The 18,952-nt window shown below is 52.0% G+C and overlaps 1 protein-coding gene across 2 annotated transcripts; it reads right to left on the bottom strand.

Moving 5' to 3' along the window:
- Positions 1-433: 433 nt before the first annotated feature.
- On the bottom strand, positions 434-4,523 carry GJC1 (gap junction protein gamma 1). 2 transcript variants are annotated; one of them, XM_027909667.1, is made up of 3 exons: positions 3,378-4,523; positions 2,230-2,302; positions 434-2,093 (listed from the first exon to the last, which is right to left on the bottom strand). In XM_027909667.1, exon 3 carries the CDS (start codon positions 2,072-2,074, stop codon positions 893-895), a length of 1,182 nt encoding a protein of 393 aa, XP_027765468.1. In that variant the 5' UTR covers positions 2,075-2,093; positions 2,230-2,302; positions 3,378-4,523; the 3' UTR covers positions 434-892. The 2 variants fall into 2 exon arrangements, with proteins under 2 accessions (XP_027765468.1, XP_027765467.1); XM_027909666.1 differs by having other exon boundaries at positions 2,230-2,299.
- Between the last annotated feature and the right edge of the window lie 14,429 nt (positions 4,524-18,952).

Below are 18,952 nucleotides of genomic sequence, written 5' to 3'. Positions count from 1 at the left end.
CTGCCCTTGCTACTCCACCCTCACAAGCTTCTCCTCCCATCAACACCACAGGAACACATGGAATTGCTGAATCCAGGCATTCCTACTCAGGTTTTGTTCGGATGCTTTGCAGGACTTTGAAGTGTCTCTTCCCCTCCTGTTGCACAAAGTGTGCAAGGAGGTCTGAGCCCTCTCCACCTCTGGCACTCCTGCTCTCCACACACACACACACACATTTTATCCTGTAAGTCATTTTCCATAGCGGGGAGAAAAAGCCTGTGGGACACAGGAGTTTATGGGATGATACTTCCAGTTTGCCAGCAGCACATCATTTTAGTAAAGGGCAGAGTCAGGAGCACCATGAACAGCTTCCCAAATATTTCCCCACCCAGGGGCTGCCCAGAGAGTGGAGGCTCCACTGTCTGCACGTTCAAGGCACTTCGGAAACGCAGCATAGAAAAGTTTTATAAAAACCTTTTACTCGGAAAACAAGGAAGAACAACGACATAACTGCTGACAACAATAATAAAATTAACAAAATGCTAATTAACGGCTACCCATGGCCTTGTCCTGGTCGATATAAAAAGTGGAACATCAGATCCAGTGTACAAATACAAAAAAAATTGTGCATAATAAATGTACTATAATACTGTACATACAGCATAAACCGTTCAATGAGAATGAATTAAATATACCTATTTGCCTCCTGACTTGGAAGACAAAAGAATAAAGTTCTATAGTCCCAGAGTCAGTGTGTAAACCCTCTCCAGGGGGTGAATCACTAGCCAACGGTATCCCTGAAAATAAACAGGGTCAAATATTCCCTTAGTGGAAGCCATTATTGACTGGGGCTGCTGGTTATGATGATAAACTAGGGGAAAAAAAACCCCACAGTACGTCAACTCAGCCGGCGTTAAATCCAGACCGAGTTCTTCCCGTCTCCCGACTTGCTGCTGGCACTGCTTTTGTTCGAGCCCGCTTTGGACTTCTTCCCTCTGGAGCTGCCGGGGTTGTTTTGGTTGTTGTAGGCCTGGATGGCGAGGTCCAGGCGGTCCTGAGCCACTTTGATCTCCCTCTGCAGGATCTCCAGGTCGGTGGGGATGTTGGCCTCGGTGCTGCCGTACTGCTGCTCCTGGGCGATGTTGGCCCTGTTCTGCCTGTAGGCCATCTTGGCGTTGGACAGCTCCGTGCACGGCATCTGCTCCGGCTTCAGGGCGATGTTGTACCCGGGGGGAGCCGACGGGGTGTTCCAGGTGAAGGGGTAGTTGAAGGTCCCCGAGTCCACCAGCTCCTTCCTCTTGCTGTTGAGCGTGTCGCGGATGGTGCCGAAGCCCAAGTGCAGCATCTCCCAGACGTTCAGCAGCAGGCACATGCAGCTCACCCCGTACATGATCAGCAGGAAGATGGTCTTCTCGGTGGGCCTGGAGATGAAGCAGTCCACCCTGTGCGGGCAGGGCTTCCTGCCGCACACGAACACGGGGTTCACCTGGAAGCCGTACAGGAAGTACTGCCCCACCAGGAAGCCGACCTCGAACAGGGCCCTGGCCAGGAGCTGCAGCACGTAGATCCTCATGAGCCCGTCCTCCCGGATCTGCCGCCGGCCGTCGTGCTTGGCCTTGGCGGGGCTCTGCTTCTCCTTGCTGTCCCGGACGCTCTCCACCTCCATCTCCGGGTACATCATCGGGTCCTCCTCGTGGTCGCCCTCGGCCTCCTCCAGGCCGCGGTGCTGCTTCCAGCGCACGGGCAGGCTCCTCCTGCGGCCCCTCCTGCCGGCCTCGCCCTGCTCCACCAGCCGGGCGATCTTGTGGATGGCGTAGCCCAGGTACAGCACGGAGGGGGTGGCCACCAGGATGATCTGGAAGACCCAGAAGCGGACGTGCGAGAGGGGGGCGAAGGCGTCGTAGCAGACGTTCTCGCAGCCCGGCTGCTCCGTGTTGCACACGAACTTGCTCTGCTCGTCGTAGTAGATGGACTCGCCCCCCACGGCGATCAGCACGATCCGGAACACGATCAGCACCGTCAGCCAGATCTTGCCCACGAAGGTCGAGTGGTTCTGGATCTCCTCTAACAGGCGGGTCAGGAAGCTCCAACTCATGGTGGTCAAGTGAGTTTATCTAAGGAAACGAGCAAGGCCCCCCCCAGGTTTTTATCGGTTTATCAGCCTGAGCCTAAACATTGCAAACCCTCAACCAAGAGAGCCTGAAACTACACACTTTTACACCCAGCACCCATCCGTGTCTGTGACATCACCTGTTATCGGGATCCAGCTGCCAGAACCTGCCTGAAGATCCTACGTCTCCTCCGCAGGTCTCCGAGGAGTCTGCTGGGACAGAAAGCAGCAGTTTAGGGACATTGCACAGAAAAATGTGCTGTGCTCCCAGAGCTACTCCCCAGTCAAAGATAGAGACACACATTATCTGTGTGTCAGCACCCTCAGAGGGAAGATTTTGTTTTTATTATCTGATCTAAATCTACTCTCTCTCAGTGGGAAGCCATTCCCTGTGTCCTGTCCCTCCATCCCTTGTCCAAAGTTCCTCTCCAGCTCTCGGAGCCCCTTTAGGCCCTGCAAGGGGCTCTCAGGTCTCCCTGGAGCCTTCTCTTCTCCAGGTGAGTTTCCATTATTAATAGAAACTTTTACAACAGAACATTTGGTGAAAGATCCTAAATCCAGAACTGGACAAATCTCCAGCACTCTGATCTTAAAAGGGATTTATTCTTAAACTGGAGAAATTTCAGGAGACCGGAAGAAAACCAGGAACTATTCAACTTCTTCCACAAAACTAGAGTTGTTCACAAGCAACATAATGAAATGTGGGGGGATGCAAACAATGCAGAATTAAAGGATGCAAATGTAGCACCCAATGTACCACTGAAAAATCAACAGCAGGGACATGGTGTGGACGGGCTGTGCAGGACATTTGATCTATCACTGCATGGCACTGAGAGAAAAAAATAGCACAGGAGAGTATTAAAAAAGACCACATTAAGTGGATCAACAGTAGCCAAGGTCTTGACAAATGGTTCCCACGTTAGATCCAAGATCAGTGCCATAATTACAGCAGTTCTGCACAAGCCCAGCCAGGTCTGGCAGCCAGGCTGGACCTCCCCAGGCCCAGCTGGGAAGTGGCTGCACACAAAACGGGCACATGGACACGAGTTTGCAGGCTGAGAACTGGAGATGAGTTACCAGTGGAAGAGGGAGACATGGATTGCTGGAGAGGCTGGGACAGATCCACTGCTTCAACCATGCTCAGAGCAAAGACTGCAGCTCGGACTGGATGTCAGCTCAGAGGGGAGGGAGGGCCCTCAAGGGTAAGGGTTTGATGAAAGCTGGTGACGGAGCCAAGGTCAAGGCTGTGAGCCCTGGCTGTGTCAGCAGGAGCAGGGGGTGCTCTTACCTCCTTGTCAGCGAGGCAGCCCCCGGCGCCCTCATCCTTCAGCACGGCCCCCAACATCAGAGGGCGACCACGGGGGGCTCAGAGCCAGCTGAGGGACGGGCAAGGAGCCTGCAAGGGAGGCAGTGAGACAGCTCAGTTCGGTTAGCCGGGAAAAACAGGAGGGAAATGGAAGGATTATGGGGGAATCTCAATACCAGCAGGCTCAGGATCATGACTGCCATCGAAATTACCGACTAAGACAAAAATCACCGGCCCTGACTCGGGTGGACAGGCCACCTGCACTTAACCCCGAGGAGGGTCATGTACAAATTACAAGTGTTGGATAGATAGCAGCTGTCAGAGGTGTATGCAGTCCTGCCAAGGTTTCCATCAGAGTTCTTCCTCCTACACAACCCCCCTGCCCTTGTGCCACAGAGAACTGGCAGAAATAACACGTTTTTAACAGGAAAAAAAGAGCAGAGGTTCCATCCCAGTGCAGTCCCTCTCTGCACCCGTTTCAGAAAGACATCCAAGGCCAGCTCTGCCTCCCTGAGTTCTGCACTAGTGGGACAGGAGACAGTGCTTCAGACACCCCCATGCTTAGCATTTCACACCTGGGTTTGGGGGCAAACGGGACAGGCACGTTCCTGCTGACATGCCACGATTTGTCAATTAAAAAGGAGACAAAACCCAAAGGAGTTTAGGAAGGGGTTAATTCTCACTCACTGAAAACATTAGGGCTCTGAAAATAAACTACTAAGTAAATTTTAAATTAATTAAACGCTGTTGCCCATGTAAATTTGGAATAACAGCAGGAACCAGCCTTTATGTCCTCAGATACTGTCACACTCGGTTAACAGCAGAGAAGTCTGAAATGAGTGCTGGTTTCAGTAAGAGAGTCTTTACTTTGAGATAAGCTGCCACCTTATCGTCAAATAAATCCCTTTGTGTCACGTGCCAGCTTTTCATGGTGTGCTTTCCACCTGCAGACACATTCCTGAGGCTGGGCTGTCCCTGGGCAGCGGTAAAGAGGGAGACACAGGGATCATCCCTCGGCCACCACTCAGCCACTGGAGGGCAGAGGCACCTGGGTCATTCTGGGACTTGTCCAGGAGGATTCCCAACCAGTTGTAACAATGCACAGAGTGCCAGAGCCGTGTACAGACCCTGCCCACCCAGACATGTGGGCTGGGGCTGCCTCCAGCCCTCGGCTGCAGTTGGCATTGTCTGACAGTTGGCACTGTCTAATTGACCTCTGTCAATTAGCAGGTCCTGGCTGTGGAGCTGCAGAGCTGCTGAAGAGCTGATTCTCTTCCCAATGAAGTGCCACTTAGTCTAAATTCAGTCCCAGGCCTGGGCAGAGCCGTGGCACGAACATGGGAGGACCCACCAGCAGCCCAAGGACTTCCTTGTCTTTAAGGAAACATTTTGGCCCGAGCAGAATGACCAATCACTAAACTTTGCAATCCCAGGTTCACACCATCCAAACCAAATGCAGTGCAGACCCAAGAATCTACAAGCAGAGCAATGGCACTGGAAGTGGCGTTATCCTTCAGTTTTGGGCAGGATCAACCTTGGGATCAGCCAAGGTCAAGAGAAGCACGTCCTGCCTTTGCACCACGTGCTGCAGCACCCAGACACATCCCAGTAACCTTCACCCAAGCTACACTCATGTCTCCTGCATCTGTTGTTCTGGCGACATTTAACTCAATAATTTTCCAATGTTTGAAAGAAAAGTTTATGGACACTGACACGCATCCCAGAAAGGCAAAATGTCAGCAGTTTCAGCTAATTTAAGTCATGCCAGAAAGTGCATTTGAGGGAGATTTTCATTCCTTGTATTTGTCATAAATTCATTCCAGCACTTCCAGCAGAGGAGGCTCCTTGGAGCGGGCAGGATCCACAAACATCAGACACTCCTGTCTGACAGCAAGCTGGCTCCTGGATTAAAGCTCTGCAGGCACTGACGTCCAGAGAGAGAAGGGAGAAGAGTCTGAGCCAGGTACATGAGAAAAGAGAAATCAGCTTTCCCTGCAGAAAAGCTCTGGAGCTGTTCAGCATGGCTGGTGTTGATGTGCAGCCAGGGGACAGTCCCCCAGGTGTGCCCTGTCCCCTCCCCAGCCCAGGGTGGGCTGTGGGGATGAACTGAAACACCTCAGAGGCTCCAACCATGTCCCCATCCTGCTGGGGACCTGGAAGGCAGCACCACACACACCAGATGGGGGTTAAAAACAGCTTCTCTCCAGGCTGTCAAATCCCAAATGCCCTCAGAACCATCTCCTGATACTGTCCCAGCACAGCCCAGTACAAACTGGATCCCTGATCCTGTCCCAGCACAGCCTGGACCCCAGCCCAGTATAAACTGGATCCCTGATCCACTCCCGGCACAGCCTGGGCCTCAGCCCAGTATAAACTGGATCCTGTGGCCTCAGCTCAGTACAGACTGTCCTGTGGTCAGTAAAGACTGGCCCATGTCCTGGTACAAACTGGATGTCCTGGTCTCATCTCAGCATGATGCAGGCCCATCCCAGTCCAGACTGGATCCCCTGGGCTCCATCCCAGTCCAGACTGGATCCCCTGGGCTCCATCCCAGTACAGATTGGATCCCCTAGGATCCATCCCAGTACAGACTGGATGCCCTGGGCTCCATCCCAGTCCAGACTGGATCCCCTGGGCTCCATCCCAGTACAAACTGGATCCCCTGGGCTCCATCCCAGTCCAGACTGGCAGCCGCAGCCCAAAGCACCCGAGCAGGAGGGTGCAGGAGTTGTGCAGGCTCAGCTCAGCACCAGGCAGCTCTGTGAGGATCAGAGAGCTGGACTGGATCATCCTTATGGATCCCTTCCAGCCCAAGATGCTCCAAGGGCTGGATCCCCTGCTCTGGAGACAGGCTGGGAGAAGAGGGGTTGGTCAGCCTGGAGAAGAGGAGGCTCCAGGGAGATCCTCTTGTGACCTTCCAGTGCATAAATGGAGTTGTAAGAAAAATGGGGACATTTTATCCAGGTCTGTAGTGACAGGACAAGGAATAAACTGCTTTTGAACTGCTAGAGGGCAGGGTCAGGTGGGATAGTGGGAAGGAATTCTCCCTGGGGAGGGTGGGCAGGCCCTGGCACAGGTTGCCCAGAGAAGCTGTGGCTGCCCCTGGATCCCTGGAAGTGTCCAAGGCCAGGTTGGAGCAACCTGTGTTGGTGGAAGGTGTCCCTGCCCATGGCAGGGGGTGGCACTGGGTGGGCTTTGAGGTTCCTCCCAACCCAAACCACGCTGTGACTGTGGCTGGAAGGGCTCTACCCCTGTCCTGGCTGAGCCCACACCAGGTACAGGCTTTGGCTCCGAGTTTTCCCTGGAGTTGAGGCTTCCAGCCAGGAGACAGTTCCCAGAGGGAACAGGGAGCTGAGGCTCTCAGGTCTCCGTATTTCCATAGTTCCCCAGCACCTCCTCAGAAAGGTTTGTCTGCAGGAGGTTTTGCAGCCTTGAGGCAGCTGTTAAGGAGAATCAATATATCTAGAGCAGACTTTTCTCCCCCTTGAAATATGTCCCCACAGGTCATGCAAGTGAAATTTGATTAATTTATTAGTGATTTATTTGTTTTGTCTTGGTTTTAAGCAGTTTAAAAAGACATGTGCTGAGCAAGAAAAAAAGAAGAAGAAATGCAAGGCAGTTCTGTTGTTGATCAAAAGAGGTTTCATGCTGCATGAAAGTGAAATTGGGCCTACAGGCTAATTAAAATAGGATTTGAATTAGGATGAATGAATAATTAGCATTATTCATTCAAATCTCATTTACATTGAAAAGTAAGAAATTACATGATTTACAAGTACTTTTGAGGAAGGAGAGAAGTTCCTTTTTTAATTTTAACCTGGAAAATGAGTAAGACTTTACTGCTCAGGAAAGCAGAGAGTCATGTTCAGAGTCAGCACCAGCAAGGGACCAGCACATCCCAAATCCTGGGGAGTGCTGTGCTGATGCCACCTGCATTCCCGGAGCAGCAATTCCAGCGTCCACCCTCCTAAGTGACACAAGGGGGTATTCCCAGGAATACAACCCACAGCCATCACCCTTCCATCCTTTGTGAAGGAAGTGGGCTCAGTCACTCCCAACTTCCCTCCTATTTTCAGCAACACAGATGAAAAGAAAAAAAAGAATGAGAAAATTGTACCGAATTTTATTTTTGATCTTCCAGAGCACTCGGGGAGGAAAAAAGGCTGGGACTTTTTGGAAAAGAGCACAGAGTGCTCTTTCAAACAAATCCTCTGTCAGCTGGCAGGGCTCACGTGGCAGCGGCAGGGAAGGGGTTGGAAAAAGCCACAACGTCAATGTCAATCGGGAAACCATTTGTGAACGGGCAGGATAACGAGGCTCTGCTGATCCCCAGACCAAACCCCCCCCCAGAGCCTGAAAAGCCCCCACACTGAATCCCGAGAGTGTGGGATATAAATAGAGCAGGAAAATATGGGTAAGAGGTAGGGATATAATAAGATTCTTGCGCTGTCAGAAAAATAAAGATGTCAAGAGCGTATCTCTTGGAAAATCAACATATCCCCACCCGAGCGCTCGGCTCGCTGATAAACCGGGATGTGCAGCTCAGACATGAACCTCCGGCCGCCTCGGCGTGCCCTCAGGTGCTGCTAACATGGGAAGCCAAGTGACAATTTTAGCAACGCTCCCCCGCAGTGACAAAATTCAAATGAAGATCACGACGCGTTTCGTGCTGGCCCGAACCAGCTCTCGCTGCACCTACAGCAAGCACAGCGCTCTCGTGTCCAGGGCAGGCCCTCTGGAACACGCAGATCCCAGCCTGGAAGAGCAGGGAGGGTGAGGACAGGGTGAGCTGTGAGCCTGACTCGAGGCTCTGTGGGGAATGGGGGTTGGGCTGCACAGCCTCTGTTACCCCGTGAGATTTTGGAGACTTGTGGTGGGGTCCGGGCCAGCCTGGATCCCCTCACAATCCGAGCCCTTTGGAAGGGCAGGAATGAGCTGCACCAGCTCTGAACAGGGATCTTCTGTAAGGACTCTGTGAGGGGCAGAGCTGTGTGACACCCAGCGAGCCTGAGGCTGCTGCTCACACCTCCGCTGCTCACTGCAGGTATCAGGAGGCAGAGGGAGCCCCAGGTGACACCGGCACTGTGGTGATGGGAAAAGCAAGCGGTCCCAGACGCTGTCTGACAGCCTGCAGGGAAACCCCCGCTCCTGGGGGCAGCCTCACTCACACCTCACTCACACCAGCATCGTGCCACACCCCAGGACCAGCACCGTGCCAGGCTGCCGTTTGGAGCAGGAACACCCCTCCTCCTTCAAAACCCGCTGGTGGATGAGGAATAACCCAGCAAGGGAAGAGCTGCTGGAGCTCGGAACCAGCTCGGCGTCTCCAGAGCTCTCCCTCTCTCCTCTCAGCTCCTCCACCCTCACACACCTCTCAGAATTTCTCCAGCAGAGGCCAGAGCTGAAGGGCCTGGAGTCTCCTCCACGTTCCCAGTCTCCCAATAAGCCTGGTAAATGTAAATATAAAGGAATAGAAATCCCCTGTAATCCCTGCTCAAAACCAGCTCAGAAACGTGCAGCTTGTACCACAGATCATACCCCCCAGCCCTTAGGAGGAAATGGCTCATTCATCCCTGTGGAGGAGCTGGGAATGCACAGGAAAACTCCTTCCCCGTGTCATTCAGTTGGATGCTGAAAACAAGGAACTGCAGGGAATTACAGCACACACCTCCCAAACACCAAGCTCTCCTCCCGAGGAGCTGCTCCCTCCCGAGACACCACCTGGTGAGACACACCCCGTGCTCCTCAGCTCAGGGCTACTCAACCCCGGCTCAGACACATGATGTGTTACCACTTGCTAAAACACTTCCAAGGTCAAACACAGCCAACACCCAACCAGCCCCAGGCTGAGACAGCTCCTTCGTGAGGGGCAAACCACCCTCTTACTTCAGTCAGTCACATCCTGAAGACACTCAACCCTTGTACCCAAATGCATCACCCTCACAAATGTGTAACATTCCCATAACCAGCACTTTAAACTGTTTTATGACCCAAAACAGAGTCAGCCAGAGCAGGTTGGTGGGTCCATGTCCTGCTGGGTTTTAAACACCTCATAGCTGGAGACCTCACAAGCTCTCTGGGCAGCCAGATCCTGCTAAACATCTCCAGGGATGGAGACCCCACAAGCATTGAAAAGCAGGAGTGGGCAGCCTGATCCTACTGCATCTGAGCACACTCACAGTAAATAAAGCTTTTCTTATGTTTAAGCAGAATTTTCCCTGTTTCAGTCTGTGCCCATCGCCATTCCCTGAGTATGACAGGGAACAGGTTGGGACAAGAGCAGGAGCAGCAAAGCAGTTTCTCCTGTAAGAATGAACATAACAGAGTGTGGCCAAGTCACAGGGACTTGAACCACACAGGTAAGTGAAAGTGTGACCTGAGATCCTTCCCCCTCCCAGGGCCCAGCCCAGCCCTGGCCGCTGCTGTGTCTCACACCCAAGGTGCCCCCCACAGCAACTGGCACGAGGTGATGCAATATATTATCAAAATATTAAAAATATTGAGCTGTTGCCTGCTGCACCTCCGCTCCCAGTGGTTATTCCTACAAGTATGGGTGATGATGGAAGGGTAAAGACGGAAAAAATACAGCGGGAAGGATGACAAAAGGCAGGTCCTGAGTGACCAACAACAACACAGGGAACGGGAGCACCCTGGCCTATCCAACAGCCCAGAGCTACAGACAGACACCCACCCCGACCCCCAGCACTGCAGAGACACAAAAACCACCACGATTATCTCAAGTGGAAAATCGCAGAACACACAGGAAGTGGAAGGTCCAAATGGAAGAAGAGGGAACACCCTGCGGGTTGCACCCCAGGAAACACGCCCTGCTGGGGCTCAGCAGGCTCTGCACAGGCTGGAGCACCCATGGGCTTACCTGGGTAAGCGAGGTCTGGGGAAGGCCATCCTCACTCCCATCCAGTTCCAGCCAGGCATCAGAGAGATGTCCCTGACCTGATGTGATTAGCGACTCGAATAACCACAGCACCCCTTTAACTACACCCGAGTCCACTGCAGCCAACAGCTCCACAGCCTTTCCCCACCGGGCTCCTCCTCTTCGCTCAGAGGGACGAGTGTCAAAAGAAAATGACACACTGGAGGCAGCTGACCCAAATATCACTCTCCCGGCCATTTCGGGAAAGGAGAGAGGAGCCAAAAGAGAGCAGTTCTGTCGGCTCCTGTACGTCAAAGGCTCTGGCTGAGCGGGAGGCAGCGGGGTGGGGATGAACACCTACTGCTCCCACCACCATCTTATGACAGCCAGGAGAACCACAGCAGTGTTTGCTTCGGAGATAAGCCTCACCAACTAGCACGAACAGCTTGAGAGTGAAAGGGATACCACGCGCCACGGCGCAGCCCGGGCTGCCACAGCGTCCCCAGTCACCCACCCCGCACCACGGCAGCTGCTCCTCCCTGACCCACATTCACAAAAAAAGGCTTCTATTCCCCAGCTCTGTCATCTGGTCTAGCAGGAGCCACCTCCTCAGCCCACAGCTCCACCAAATCCGTGGCACGTTTCCTACAGCAGCAGCTCTGCAGAGAGGGAAGGATGTTTGGAGGCAGAGGAGGACGCTGCAAACCCCTCACTGCCAACCGCTCCTCCAGTCATCCACTACTTGGAATTGCTCCACTAAACCTCGTCAGGGCTGTCCCTGAGCTGACACATGGAGAGCTCTTCAGAGCCCTGTGACTTCACCCAGCTGTGGAGAGCACCGAGCTGAGGAGGCCAGAAGCCATCTCCTCACTGTTCACCTTGGCGTGTCACAACAATCCACGGGGACAGGGTTGGGATGGACAGCCAAGGACAAGGTGCCCACAACAACAAACCAGCACCTCACTCGCTCTCCTGGCGCTTCAACTCCCCCCAGGTGCTACCAAACTGCGCAGTTAGCTGGAGGGTTTTGTTTGAACACACCAGTTTTACACACAGTTTATTTTGAGTCGAGGAGAGGAGTAAGTCAGAGCAGATTGCCGCACTGGCATTAAAATGCTACTCCAGCTTGAGTTCAACAGGAGTCTTAACAGCTTTATTTTGCCAGAGATAAAATTCAGAATATAAATATGCACATAAATTCACTAAGTGACTTATCTGTTGAAAAAAAACCCACTTATTTGGTATAATAAAATAAGAAACCTAAACCTGTCATTTTCTGAGAGACCTGACTACTTTGAGACCCCCCTGGGAAGAGAGCAAGGGGGTCTGAACTGACTGAACTCCCGTGCTCCATCCACTGCTTCCCGTGGCCACGTACTGTATCAGACTTATCATCGACACAGATCAGGGCAATTAGCAGCAAATTTTAGGCGGATCAGCCTCCCAGAAGCACGGAAACTGTTTGAGCCAGACAGGAGGTTTGATGGGAGAGCACCAACAGGAGCAGGCTATAGCACGTACCATGTTTTGGTGCTGCTGGAGGTGGGAAAAGCCTGCTGAGGCACTGCAGGAACAACTGCGGGCACAGTGACAGTGCCAAGGCTCCCCTGGCCTCCTACTGCCAAGCCTCCATGATTTTAGGAGGGTGGTTACACCTTGTTATAGTCACTGAGTGAACTTCCTGCTGGTTCTGTAGATGCTCTCATCAGGCTCCAAGCCATTCCCCTTTGTCCTGGCAATCCAGGCCTTTGTCCCAAGTCCCTCTCCAGCTCTCCTGGAGCCCCTTCAGGCACTGGAGGGGGCTCCAAGGTCTCCCAGAGCCTTCTCCTCTCCAGGTGAATCCCTCAGCCTGTCCCCACAGCAGAGCTGTTCCAGGGAGGGAGGTCAGAGCAGGGATCAGGGGAGAGGTTGGGACCTGTGCCAGACCAGGACACAGTCTGAGTGCACACAGCAGCAAGTGGGTGGGAGGTGACCAAGGATCCTGCTGGCAATGTTCAAGGTGAGGCAGATAAACAACCACGAAGAGCAGCACAGGGACCACACGAGTCTACGCAACCCGGTAATAAAATGGCAGATGGAATTCCACATGGATAAAGTGAAGCATACATGGAATAAACAAAATAAATCTCGATTTCACACTAAAAATAGATGTGCCCTGAGATGGCCTCAGCGAGCAGGAGGTCTTGGGGCTGTCAGGCTGCTCTGTGAAAGCTCCAGCACTGCTGAGCACGGCCCTGAGAGCCAAGAGCGTTTCACCAGTGAGAGGACAAGCACCTCAAGTGCCCCCAGCTCAGCCATGGCTCTGGTCACTCTCATCACCCTCATCATGGCAACAGAGGAGAACAGCAGCTTGGAGAAGAGGTGTGGGAGGAACACCACAAAAACAAGGCGGCTGAGCGGGCAAAGAGGGTGGGGAGTTGTAAAACCTGGGGGAGCCCCGAGAAGGAAAACCCTTTAACACCTGAGAAGCAGCGGCAGTGCCTCAGCCAGGGCAAGGCTGCAGGTTAAAAGCAGCCAGCAGGATGGGGGGTGCAGACAGGCTTCTCCTGGGCTCTGCTGCAGCTTCCACGTGCCCAGGTCAGGAACAGGACTCTGGAGCGGGAAGGGCTCTGTCTGATCCGTGTGGCTGCTCTGAAGGAGCTGGGAGTGTCCCTGGCTGATGAGAGAAGAGCCCCTCAATGAACCAGCCACAGGAGAGGCATCACAGGGAACAGAATCGCTGCCTCAGGTCATTTATTAATCACTGCTCACTTCCAGCCCTTTGGAATTGCATCTGTTCTCACGGGCAGCCTCAGGCACTCGGCACACCTGAAGGGCAGCGCTGATTTATTTCTGATTTATTTCTGTCCCTGCTCCCCAGCACAATCCTCCAGGGAATGGCATCTCACACACACCAGGATCGATACAGGCTGGCCACAGATTGCAAAGAGAGCAAGAGCAGGCTGAGGAATACAAACCAAGCACGGAGGAGGAGGAGGATTCCAAGGCAGCTCCAGAAGGAGCAAAGACTTCACACGAACCGAGAAATGCAGATAATTTCCATATGGCCCAATGGAAGATCACCGTGTGCTTCCTCCCAAACACTTCAATTTTATTTTGCTTTTTAGTGCCTCAGGAATCACACTTTCCACTATCAAAAAATTCTCCTATTCAAAACAGCTTAACTGCATATCTGAATGCCAGAGTAACTCCGAGTATCTGAGCAACTCCTGCCAGTGAATCAGCTGCGAGTAAAATTCATTTCCCAGCTACTTCAATGTTTACCACGAGAAACCAGAAGGTTTTCAGATTTTTAGGAAGGAGGTGCTGCGTGCAGGGCGGCACACCTGCGAGATACACGAAGAACTTTAATTACTTTTCATTTTATGCCATTAAAAAAATGTAGTGACACCAGGGCAGCCCCTTCCCTGCCTCCAGACTCATCTGTAACCTCAGGATCAGCAGCCTTAGCTGGCAGCTGCATCCCTGAACCCACACCAGCACCAGGCTTCCAGGAGTTAACAAGGAGTCAAAACTCCCCCTCAAGGGAACATGGGAACACACAAGACATGCAATCGCCCTTCCAGGCTCTTGACTATTTTAAGCACAAGAGATACAGAACTTCCCAGGCAATGCCTTGTTCTGTACCAGCCTGGCAGGGCTGCACCGCACTGGGATGTCCCCACCAGCGGAGCTGCCATCCCCTGATGCCACCAGCATCATCCCTCACCCTTTGAGAGCTGTATTCCCCACGTACCCCACAGCCAGACCCAGGTTTAAACCCAGCAATCATCAGGCTGAGACCCAAAAGTCATTTTTCCACGTTCCTTCCACAGACAAACAAAGCGGGAGGAAGCATCCCCAGCATTTTTGGGGACAACTTTGGGGACGTCCAGGAGAAGGGGAGTGGTGGGCACAGCCACCCACGGGGCACAGAACACACCCCTGGACAGCACAGCAAGGGACGAGCAGGGAAATATCAGTTTAAAACAATCCAGTGCAGTCGTCAGCCTCCTCCAGCACCACCAACTGCGCCATCCGGGCGGGGAAAGGACGGGAGGCACAATCTGCTGGTCATCCATATGGATGTCTTCCCTTTCTCCTTCCACAGGATCTCAAACGAGGTCAAGCACGCACACTCAGACTCGTTTTCTGACAAATTTGTAACTAAAAAGGTGGAACTAATAACTGCAAGAGCCCAGAGCTGGTATCATGGACTTATTTAGGCAAAAGAGCTGGCTGACTCCAGCGACTCCCAGCTAAGCAAGGTAATAGGGAGAAATCCCTCACTCCCGAGCAAAAATGTAAATCCCAGCTCAGCGAGCCACTTAAGCACATGCCTGATGCAAAGCTGGAAATAAATCCTGCTAATAAGCGGGCTGCTCACTTCTTCACAGCTAGGCTTGAGTACCTGGAGGAGCTGGAAATACCCCTGAGCCCCCGGAAAAGAGCCTAAACCAGACTGCTCTGGGAATTAATCACAGCAGTGTGAGCAGAACTGTTAATATGAACTGGAGGAGGACTCTGTGTGTGTGTGTGTGTGTGCTGAAGCATCTGTTCAAGTTTAGGCATATAAAACATTTTTCAGCCCAATGACTCCAGAGGGAAATGCCTCATACATCAGCTCATCTGACTCAATTTTTCCATCACATTTCCCTTAATACAGTTTTGTCCATAAATACACTATTTGTTTTTTTTCCAAATATAGATTTTTATTTATAGCCAGAAAACCCTGTAACTTGTGTTACTGCTTAAAGCCCTGGGTTCTGCTTCGAGACGGAATCAGGTTCTGCTTTGAAATGGGATCACTGAGGAAGTATTTTCCAGTACTGAGGTACGAAACCAAGTTCTCTACGCTTGCAGAAGGAAAAGGGATTTCTTTTTGCTCCAATATTTACCACCCTCAGTATTTCCTTCACCAGAGATCACCAGTTAAATCATAACTGCCCGGCCAACACGTTGCATATGGTATTTATCCCACACCACATCCAGGAACTTTCGCCTTAAATCTTCACTAAAAAAAAAAAAAACCAAACTCAAACAAGTTTTTAAAAATCCCAGCCAGATCTTCCAGCCAGTCCCAAACTCGAGGAGGACTGTGCGTCACTGCCCGAGCGGTGATAATTCATATTTATGGCATGAGGTCAGAAAAGGAAATGTAACGTTGCCCTTTCCCCTCCGAGGAACATTTGGGAGACAAATTCCTTTTTGTGGCTTTTAACCGAAAGCAAACGACCTCCCAAATCTAGGACTGAGAACGGGCAGGGATTGGGTGATTTTGGTGATTCTGACCTTTCAAAAGTATGGGGTTTTTTTTTCAGAGGCAGAATTTAGGCATTGAGCAATACCAAACACAGCAAGTGAAATGTGATTTAATACAGTTTGAGCACTGTTAACCACAACTTGAGTTAAAAAAAAAAAAAAAAAAAAAGCACAGCACGTTATTCCATGGCACGAGCACAGGGCAGTGGAATTGCACTCCTGCTGCTCGTGGGAAGTGCAGAGCCCAGCTGGAAGGACTGATAATGCCAAATAAAACCTTCACTCCCTCCCAAACGGGGCACCCAACCCACTCGTGGGGGTCCAGGGACCAGGTTCTGGGGGCTCATCCTTAATTCCAACCTGGTGGGCAGCAATGTGCTCCCCTGCGCAGTGCAGTGCTCAAGCAGAGCTACCATAAAAAGCAGGGAGCGTTGCCAGAGCTTCTTGCACAGGCACAATTTACTTCCTATTAAGCAGATCAAAAATAAATAGATCTGGAGCACAAGTCAGCTCAGTGGAGTGGCAGCACAGAACACAAAGGCTGGAAGCAGGGTAGGAGGAAAGGATCACCTTCCCCCTAATGAGGCAGCCCAGCAACAAAGGGCTCCATTATCCACCAGGATTTCGGGTCCATTATCCACGAGGGTTTCACTCCAACTGTTTAATGATTGTCACCCTTGCCCCAGTTCGTGCTGCTGATCAGGGGATCCTGTCCCAGCGGGAAGGGGGAGGATGAACGAGGCACCTCGCACAAGGCAACAACGCGCCTCGTGATTCCCACCTTGGAAAACCACGGTGGAATAAAATCCCCCCTCTTTGTCGGCTCCGTGTTGATGGTGAGGCTACAGCCCCAGAGAAGCACAGAGTATCCCGAGCTGGAAGGGATCCACAAGGATCATCTGAGTCCAGCTGCTGATTCCCTCCCTGTTTTCCTCGGGCACACAGCCCCTCGCAGGTACAGAATTCACCCCGCTGAGCAGGGGCTGCCCCGCTCCTGGCTCACACTCTGTGCTGTTCCAGCAGCATTCCAGGGAAAGCTCAGCATGCTCTAACAAGTCCTTGCTGCCAGCATCACAGCTGGGACAAAACCGAGCCATCAGCAGCACTGCCAGTGTCTGCCGGCTCCGCTTTCCCCGGCTCCAGCTCCCTGGAGGAGCACCGAGGCACAGGGGCTGCAGCCACCCAACCCTCAACACACCCCAGGAAGGGGCTTTCAGGATTATCCAAGCACTGGCTGTGTGTTTTTAGGCTGCTTTGTTGGCCTTTTAAGGGCTGGATCACACCTGGGTACAACCTCGGGCACCAGACCTCGTCCTGTCCTCGGCAAAAGTGACGGATTGGGGAAGTTTGGGGGTTTTTTACAGACTCTCAGAAGTTGCTGGCACTCAGCAAATGACTAAGTCAACAAATCTCTGCGTTGCAATCAATCACAAACTCTCCACCGCTGATTAGATCTCTCAGCTTATAAGAATTTTCCTCTTGTAAACTCTAAAACCATACAAACCCAGAAAAGACCTTTTAAGATACAGCTGCACCTAAGCAACACAATTCTCACACCAACTACCTTTAGAACCACTGGATTCTTCACAAAAACTGTGTCTACAATTAAAACTCTCCAGGCTATACCGAAATCTTTGCTAAATTCCTAAAGTTGGTGTAAACTTGCCCAGCAAGGTTTTCTTTTAACCTTCCCATTGCCAGGGACCGGCCGGGACCGCTGGGACTCCTCACTGCCCAAACATTCCCAACCCTCTTGGGGCTCTTCCCTGAATCCTTCAAAGCGAGCTGTGCTCTGAGTCGACCCAAATTTTCCAGTTATTTACTGTTTTTTTCCATCACTTGCATGTTATCTGTGATGAGTTGGGTGTTTGCTTCGACGTGACGGACAAAAACGGTCCCTAACGACGGGCTGAGGACAAAACCCACCTAGAAAACAGGTATTTCATGACAATTCCTCCTGGGAGTTGCTTTAAAAAAACCCCAAAATGTTAATATTGTTGCATGAATTGAGAAAACACTTAGTTTGGTAAATGGAAACTTGCCACTCCAGTCTAAAAGCACTTGAAGGCAGCCAGACCCTTTGGTAAGGGAGCAGCCCCGTCAGGAAGATGTTTTTAATAACTTTTCACCACTTCACCTGATAAACTTGCTAAAGCCCGTTTGAAGAGGACAAGAGACCCTGGGTGAGGAGCCCGAGGAGCAGCTGGTCATGTTTTCCACAGAAAAAGAACAGAGACCCTCTGGTCAAACAAGTTTCCCGTGATGTGAAACACAGCCCTCCAAAGGGACGTGTCCCGGTGCTGCTGGCTCTGTTCTGCCCCATTTCAATTCAGAAATGTCAGTCCAGTCACTGGTTTTTTTAAGAGGAACACACTGCAAAGGGCCGGTTTCCACAAAGAAGGAGCCCCAGCAAGGCTGGCAGGGCAGACCCCCACACCCAGTACATCCCCCCCGAGCCCCTAAGCCCTTACCTCGCCACCTCCTCGCTCCCAGACATGGTCCGAGCCCCGGAATGCCCTGCACTCCAAGTGCTGCAGCTCAGCTCCAAACAGGACCAGCCCCTCGTTCCCAGCTCTGTCACTGCCCACAGGAGCGGGACGGGTCGCGCATTCGCCAGACACCGGAATGTGTGACAGCTCAGCCCACCCCCTGCGAGCCGCGCAGCCACGGCGAGCACAGAGCCGCCAACACACCGTCCTGCCTGCTCTCCAGAGGAACGCTGGAGCCACTGCCAGCACCGCTGCAAGCCCTGGAGTTACTGCCAGCACTGCTGGAAACCCAGGAGTTAATGCCAGCACTGCTGGAAACCAGGAGTTAATGCCAGCGCTGCTGCAAATCCACGACTTGGAGTCCAACGGCACAAAAAAAGCTCCAACTCCCTTCTAAAAATCCTTCCCTATCCCGCTTCACAGGAGCGAGCTGAGCTGTTCCCCCAGGAAAGCACGGGAACAACTTCGGAACATACTTGGAAAGAAGCAAAAATACAAAAGAAAGGCACCTTGCATTTTCCATAAGCACAAATCTTGACAGAACACAACAAGTTTCCCTCTCCAGTGACCTGAAGAACGGAGGGGTTTGGTAACTGCTCTGACAGCTGGCTCATTGAACATCCCCGTGACAGGGATTTCTAACAGGAAGGGACGGTTTGGGGGTTTTTTTAGCCAATTATCCATGACCTACAGCAGGCAGGAGACACGGAAATAACAACAATAATCAACGGTCTGTCAGATGGAAGGGTTCTGTTCTTCCTCTCATCCCCAAATACCAACTGAACACCCAATGAAAAAGCTGAACCCAGTGGTACCAACTGTTGCTCCAGAATCCATACGGTACATCCATGCCCTAATTATTCCCCATGAACTATCTCCTATTTGTAATTAATTTGACGGTGGAACAAAACCAGCACTTCCCCGGGAAGCAAGGTCACACTGCCCAGAAAGCG

The sequence above is a fragment of the Empidonax traillii genome, unplaced genomic scaffold (genome assembly GCF_003031625.1).
Source record: "Empidonax traillii isolate 1590-97213 ecotype Southwest subspecies unplaced genomic scaffold, ASM303162v1 scaffold2294:size35538, whole genome shotgun sequence".
Classification (NCBI taxonomy): Eukaryota; Metazoa; Chordata; class Aves; order Passeriformes; family Tyrannidae; genus Empidonax; species Empidonax traillii.
Note: the sequence above shows the minus strand (reverse complement) of the source record. Positions and strands in the feature narration are given on the sequence as shown.

What these genes read in the sequence shown, in the direction of transcription:
- GJC1 (XM_027909667.1), bottom strand. Translation starts at nt 2,074, where the DNA reads ATGAGTTGGAGCTTCCTGACCCGCCTGTTAGAGGAGATCCAGAACCAC.